Source organism: Ziziphus jujuba, chromosome 11, assembly GCF_031755915.1.
Source record: "Ziziphus jujuba cultivar Dongzao chromosome 11, ASM3175591v1".
Classification (NCBI taxonomy): domain Eukaryota; kingdom Viridiplantae; phylum Streptophyta; class Magnoliopsida; order Rosales; family Rhamnaceae; genus Ziziphus; species Ziziphus jujuba.
The window spans coordinates 4,989,534-4,997,550 of NC_083389.1; the positions used below are offsets into that span (position 1 = coordinate 4,989,534).

The window sequence follows — 8,017 nt, forward strand, 5'->3', positions numbered from 1 at the left end:
CTACCTTATATATATATATAGACACCTAAAATATGGATCGACTACTTCATCCACCATACAAATAATAAATATAATACAAGAAATTATTAGTGCGCCTGGCATAAAATATTCGTTTAATGAATGGTACATAATTCATTTCGTGTCTTGTTTTGTTACAGTGAAATTTTGTCTATCGGAATATAATATAAGTAAGCTATCATGTATACAATAGGTAAATTTTGATCAGTTTATTAAATTATTATGTAATCTTTCATTAGACTCATTATTTGAAGTATATATACATGTATATATAAATTAAAAAATTTAAATTTAACTTAACTTTCAAATAATAAAATAAATTTTTTTCATTAAAAATCTGAAAAATAAAAATAAACATATTTATTTAATATTTCTAAAATAATTAAATTTTAAAAAATCAAATATATATTTCAATAATAAATTAAATATTTTTTAAAATATAACATCTGTATAATTGAAAAATATCTTTTTTTATCTAATAAATTTATTTTGTATTATTATATTGCACGATTATTCCAAAATAATATCGTTAATGTAAATACAAAATTTAAAAATTTATAATGCGAAGTCATATCATGTCGTGACAATACATATAATGTGAATTCATAGTATGTCGTATCATGTATTGTTCATATTATGTCGTATCATGCATTGTCGTGTCGTGTAAAAATTTTCAAACTTCAACTTTCAGCCTACTAAGTACGTATGGACAATTAAGTGCAACATCCACCTCGTGGTGTTATGCCTCTTTTGTTTCCAATTTGACGGCAATGTTGTAGATTGTTGACTTTTTTGTCCCTCCCATTAAGGTGATGAACCAAATGTGATAAGCAACCAAATGGGGCAGTTCACAAATTAGTTGACCACAAAAAGTACTTTTTTTTTTTTTGATAGAAAGACCACAAAAAATCCTTGCGTTTTATTTTGTAACCAAAATGTAATTAAATTAGTATATGATAAACAGACCAAGCAAATCCAGCAAACTTAACTATTATGTCATTTACCCCCAAAAAAAAAAAAAAAAAAAAAATTAACTATTATGTCTTGTCTTTAGAAGAAGAAGAAAGAAGGAAGGAGGTAAGGTAAGCTTCTTAGCTTATTACCATATAAAGGTAAGCTCATCAATCGAGAAAAGCACACTCTATCAATAAACAAACAACTGAAAATTTGGCGGTCGGTGATTGATCAAAATCGCATTTATTTCATTTGGCATGGTAAGCTGGTGGGACAGATTCAAAATGACAGAGACAACAATCTCATGCTTATCTCAGAATTGTAAACAATTTCACCAAGAGTCAACTCTCAAATCACGGTCAGTCACGAGCAAACAATCGTGTTTGAGAATGAAGAAAAGTTGCGATGCGAGATGGAAATAAGAAATCGATAAGATGGAAAAAATGTTTGAAAATTTATTAAAAGAGAGGAAACTAAATTTTAAAACCCAAATTTTGCTTTGGTATAATCTAAGAGGGATGTTTGTTTAAAGATCTAACTAGTTTTAGTATAATTTAATTTTTTTATTTAATAGAGTTTTTTAATATATTAGTTTTTTTTAAGTTTTTAAAAAGTTTTATCGTTTAGTTTTTTTTTTTTCTATTAATCTAGGTTTTTTATTATAAATAAGGATTTCTGTAACTCTTTTACATAATTGATTAATGGTACAAATATTCATTTATGAGATTATTTTTTTAAATTTTGTATGATACTAATTAAAACTAAGTGTGATGCTTAAAAATTTTTAAAATTATTCTAGTATGATATTAGAATCCTGTCCTTAATTTTTTTCTTTTTTTTTTTTTTTTTTTTTTGGTTTCTTTTCTGCCTTATCTATCCTACATCAATTTGGTATTAAAGTGTCGCTATATGAACAATGCTCATGAGCAATAATTGCATGAATACTATTACGTGAACAGTAACCCTACATGCACAGTACTCGATGATTAGATTGTATACTTTGGCATAGGGAGTCATGATTACACAATCTAGAAGAAATTATAGGATAGGTTATCTGACAACCAATTTAAAAAACTATTAATACATATGGTAGAACAAGTGAAATCCCTTAATGTTCGGGTTACCAATACTAAGGCGCAAATATCCCGATCTAATAATTCTTTAACTAACAATGAATAAGATGAGGCTTCTAATGCCAATGATGACAAAAGTTAGGAAAATCGACCAACAAAGATAACTAATTAGGTAAGAGATGTTTCAATTGACAAATAAACATAACAATGTGTTTAGGGACATCGCACAGCAGGTAAAAGATTGAAGTACTAGATTTTGAAGGCAAAGTGAACCCAACTGAATTTACTAGTTGGCTTTTTTTTTTATTTAAGAATATTTTGATTGGTATGATATGGATAATGATGGAAAAGTAAGACTTGCTAGAATGAAATTAGTAGATCTTGCAAAAATTTTGGTGGATAGGTGTTGAAGGAGATATATAAGAAGGATGAGACATCCACCCATTGGTATTTGGCAAGAGATGAAAGCTAAATTTCAGAAAAAATACATGCCTAACAATTACCATGATAAGTTTTGTTAACAAGCAATTAATTTAAAGCAAAATAACAAATCAATTGTTGAATATATGCAAAAGTTTGATGAATTGAAGACTCAAAACCATTTAGTTAAAGATCCAAATCAAATACTTGTAAGGTTTAAATCTGGTTTGAAATATGAAATTAAAATAGAATTATTATGACAACAAATTTACAGTTAGGAAAGCTTTTCTAGTTTCCTTGGATTTCAAAGAGTACTTTTGAAGTTTCAAGAAATCTAATGCAGATTTCTTTCACAACCAACCAAAAAAAAAAAAAAAAAAAAAAGAAGAAGAAGCAAATTAAACATCTAATTAGCTTACAAAGTCCAATGTATCTACTTATTATATATACTGCAGATTTTAGAGAAAATCACAAATGTTTCTAGTGTGCACAACCTGGTCTTATGGTATATAATTGTCCTAGGGAACATAAAGAAAAATCAGATAAAAAAAGAAAGAAGACGAAAAGAACTTTGATTTGGGAGAAAAAGATTAAGTAGATGCTTTAATTTATGCATTTGTCACATGCATCTTTTCAATTCTAAAGATGAGCAAGAAGATTGAAGCTGTACATTTATTTTTACATTTATTTTTCAAATACTAGGAGTATAACCTTCTAGCGAACCACATCCACATTTGTATAAGGTAGCGTGAATTGATAGATAGTGCTTCATTGTGGGAGTCTTTTCATGTTCAATCATAGAAATTCTTAACCATTCAAATTCCTACCAAGAAGATTGATTGAATCATCGGTTCTTAATTCTATCAACTTGCCAGGGTCAAGTTTTTCTAAGCCAGGGGGAAAACAATTAATGTTTGAAAACTTATGAGGGATTTTAAGGCCCAAATTTTGATTTGATATGAGGCTGAAAATAGACTTTTATTTGAGTCCTTATTATTTTAGTTTTATTAAGTTTTTAGGAAGTTTTAGTTTAATTTATTAATTTATTAATTTCCGTAATTTCTTTATCGCTAGGAATCTTTAAATTTTTTCTGTTTCGTTGCAAAGAATTTTCATTTTGAATTAGCAAATAACAAATTTCCAAGAATAGAAAAAAAAAAAAATTACTACCACAATAGAAACGTGATCATGAGAAATGTGAACAATATTTCAATTTGCAATGTCATCAAACAAAACAAAACTTAAACTAAACATGGGGCAAGAGAGTTTTTGCCGGTGGAAGCAGCGCCACAGCTCCTCGCTCTGAAACAGAGTACTTCCTGAAAACTCCCTGAAGCTTACTCCTCGCAGCATTTGAATGCAAGCTTACAAGTAGTTTTCCACAATCTCTGTTTAACAAAACAAGCCACGCCCTTTTTATAATTAGAGCTATATATTCACTTTTACCGACAAAAAAAGACACACGCAGAGAGAGGGAAAATAATAATAATAATAATAACAATAACAATAATAAAGGCATTGATTCCCCTTCTTACATTAGCTGTGATTCGGAAAAACCAGTATGAAGCTTGAGTGTGTCATTCCAAGTAGGAGTCTTGTTTAGGGTGCATCGAGCCGCGTAGACTGCCGAGGCAGCAATCATTGAAGGGCAATACATAATGGTTGCGTAATGCATCATGCCCAATTCTGCCAGAAAGAAGACCATATTTTTCACCTGCGTATTTTCAATACAATGTGTTTATGAATCTCAAAAACAAAATAGACCCAGAACAGAAAAAGAGTATGTTTAAATTAGAACGAAGTGCTGCTTACTTGTTGGTCCTCCGGAGTTGATGCCTTGATGAAACGAACGAGAAATACATAAGGGGTAGGAACAGTCAGAGTCCATTCCAACTTCCCCAGTATAGTTTTCTCCATCACTAGAATCTGTTGGTGAGTGTAAGCTCTGTCTGAAAGGCATACAAAGTCGTTCACCTGCAAAACCAACAAACCGCTTCAAACCTCTGTTCGTAACTGACATAAAAAGAAAAAGACAAAAGAAAAAAAAGAAAAATCATAAATGTTCTGAGAGCAAAAGTAAAACCTCAGGAGCCCAAATTTCTTCATATTTTGAGGCCGTTAGCATGGCACTGATGCCCACCAACTGCAATTCTCTTCTTGGCACAGTCTTCACCGCAAGGAACCGATCAATAATATTGACGGTGAGGTAAAAAGTTTCAGGGGAAAGTTCAAATTTCCTATGGACATCTATCAACCAATCCACCAAAATAGCTCTCATTTGTTCATTAATCTCAGGCTGGGAGTCCATATAATTATGAGGGCGGTTCTCATTCTGAATCACCATATTCACGGGAGAATTAACAAAAAAAATATCAGAGAAATTCAGGCAACAAGAATAATGAGATGATGGAGTAAGAAACTAAGATAAAGTAGTAATGTACCTCAACTGACTTGAAATACTTGTACATATCTTCAATGTATTCAACGGCAGCCAACTCGTTGCCAGCATCTGCTGCATCAATATCAACAATCTGCTCCTTCTTGGGATGTTTGTTAGCCAAACCGCAAGCAGCCTGCCAAAATGTGGATCAAATTGCATAAAATAATTCAGGGACATGGACTAACATGGAAAAAAAATAAAAAAAGAAGAATACCAAAGAAAAAGCGTAGCATATATATACCTTGCTTCTAACCGTAAGGACTGAAGTAAGAGTTGGTGCCTTCTTCTTGGAAGGCCCTTCTCCATCCTTCTTTCTGTTTACAACAGGCTTCTCTTGCTTGTTGACGACGTCGTCTTCATCTGTATCCGAGTTTATCTCGATAACTTCTTGGGGCTTCTTGGGCTTCACAGTAGCCTTTTTCTGAACCGCTGCCTTTGGTACCACCCCATTTCTTTTAGCCGCCGCCACTGCTTCAAGAACGGGAGGAGCTCCATCCACTTTAACACAGACTTGTTTCTGTACAAATTTGGAAGAGAGGGCAAAAATCAGAAACGATTAATGACCCAAATTTAATAAGAAGAAACATTTGAAATGCAAAGGTACCTTGTTGTTCTCAGCAGCGGCTGCAGCTTGTGCATTAGCAAGCAGTTGCGCACAGAAACTCCTAACCGACACCCAAAAAAAAAAAAGAATAATTAATAAGCAACAAAGAGAGACAATCCCCACCGAAATTGCCAAACAGCACAGCAGGCATAATAAGACACAGATTATTATTATTATTATTATTATTATTATTAAGGATTTACCTTGTGATGGGGCGATTAGGATTAGGCTTAGTATCAACTCCTCGAACAGTTACCAGATTCCCAATATCTCCTAGTGCCTTACGATTTCTCCCATCCCCCGCACCATTCTTCTTACTTACCGCCTTAGCTGCCCCTCCTCCGACTCCTACCACTGCCTCGCCTATTTTATTACATCACATCATCATCACCAAACAAAAAAAAAAAAAAAAAAAAAAAAGAAGAAAATCGCCATTGACTTTCTGGACAATTCATCCTCCCCATCCAAAGTGTCTTGTCTTAATAAGGATTAGCAAACAAACTAAATATGAAACAATTGATAAACCATATAAAAACATGTCCATGGTTGTTTTTCACCGTTTCTGGGCAGACCCAAAAAACAAACAAACAAACATTGAATTTCTTTTCTTCAAGAACCAAACACTTCGGATGAAGAAGATAAATAAAGATGTACATCACCCAAAAGAGAAAACAGAAACAAAAAAAAAAAGTACAAAAAAAAAGCATCAAGAAGAACAACCAATATTGAAGTCATCGATTTGGTTGTACATATGTGTATGCAATTGCAGTATACATCAGTCGGAAAAATGTGTACTCAGTAAAACAAATCACCGATTATTAAACCCCAAAACTTAGATCTCATAAAAACCGATCTTCAACGAAAACCAAGAAGACGAAGGCATAAAGAATAAAGAATCGATAGTAATACCTCTGCCTTGTTGTGGAACAACTGCTCTCGACGCCATTTCTAATCCGCAATCGGCTAGTACTAGTCTAACAACAACTGCTACACCCTAAAAATCCAATCCTCCCCCCTCTCCAGATCTCTCTCTTCTCTCTCTCCCAAGCTCTCTTAGGCTGCAGTGCATAAGAACAAGAATGGGTTTGGAGAGACCTTACTCCTTTTTGAAGCTTGGGATCCGACGCTTCGCTCCAACGGTCATATTTTTTTGAATTTCTGATTGTTGGATCTGCACTCAATCCAACGGTGCTAATGTTCTTGAAAAATTGTAGCCGTTGGGGGCCAAAAAGTTACCGTTCTGTTAAAATAAGGCACTATAAAGGTGCCAGCTAACGCCACTTATGGTCCCATGCAACATATTGTGCAACTATATTTCAGAATGACACGTAGTGAAGCACGCTCTGTATAAATAAGATTTTTTTTTCATTTTTTGGTAAAATCTGTATAAATAAGAAATGGCTACTTCTAGTACCAATATTTCTCATTTATTTTTTTAAGGAGAATTTATCATTTACCAAGCACAACAAAATTGTTTTATTATTTTTATTATACACAATAAACTGGTTACAGTAATTTTTTTTTCCCTTGAGAGATTAAGCAAGTTAATGATAGCTTTTTGTTTTTTTTATGGTAGCATGAGAAATATACCTAACTTGGAAATTTTATAGAGTTTTAAAATTATAAATTTGTCATCTCCATTAGGATTATGATATTTTATTTTTTATAGGGAGGATTATGAATATAATTAAAATTTAAGATTCATACAAGTTTTATTTTTATTTTTTATGGGATTCATACGAGGTTTCCATTGTAGATTTAAATTTAAAAAAGGGTTACCGCTTATTTAATCTTTATTTTTCAGAAGAAAAAAAATATATTTCAGTATTATAAATAATTATTAACATTTTTATATAGTATAATATCAATTGAACATTAATGGGATTTTTTCTTATAATGTTCAATTATAGCAATCAAAATAATTTACTTTTATTCATATCAATCACTTCTGCTAGGGGAGTCTGGCTTTTCGTTTTACAAGGTAGTGAAAATATTTGATTTTAATAACATTCATCCTCATCAACTCCACAAATAGTTTTTGGGTTGACACTCATTCTCAACGTACATTTTGTATCATATCTCCCCTGTTAAAAGGATATTATATATATATATATATATATATATATATATTATGGAGTGAAAAAAAAAAAAAAAAAAAAAAAAAGAGTGCACACACACACACACACACACACATCTGTGAACAAGCGTAGTGTTTTCTTATTCACCCAAAAAGGTTTTAAAAAAGATAATAATACTCGAAAATTCTCTCCTGAAAAGAAGAAAGCAATCTAGTGCAACATACCTTAAATATATGTAGATTTATCGGCCGAGTGCTGTGATCCAAATATAATTATTATTATTATTATTATTATTATTATCTATTTTGAATGTTGTTGTCCATGTTTCACAGCTTTGAGGCCATATTCATAATATAATAACAAAGTACGAGAGTGTAAATAAAGAGGTATGGGGCAGTTTCATTAAATATTAATGCTTACAGTTTGTTAG

General features: G+C 31.7%; 1 protein-coding gene across 1 annotated transcript; it reads right to left on the reverse strand.

The window, feature by feature from the left end:
- Positions 1-3,640: 3,640 nt before the first annotated feature.
- LOC107431525 (G2/mitotic-specific cyclin S13-7) lies at positions 3,641-6,591 on the reverse strand. Its single transcript, XM_016042466.4, has 9 exons — positions 6,419-6,591; positions 5,713-5,872; positions 5,510-5,570; positions 5,147-5,422; positions 4,907-5,038; positions 4,549-4,797; positions 4,278-4,439; positions 4,001-4,179; positions 3,641-3,853 (listed from the first exon to the last, which is right to left on the reverse strand). Exons 1-9 carry the CDS (start codon positions 6,453-6,455, stop codon positions 3,712-3,714), a joined length of 1,398 nt encoding a protein of 465 aa, XP_015897952.3. The 5' UTR covers positions 6,456-6,591; the 3' UTR covers positions 3,641-3,711.
- Positions 6,592-8,017: the final 1,426 nt, after the last annotated feature.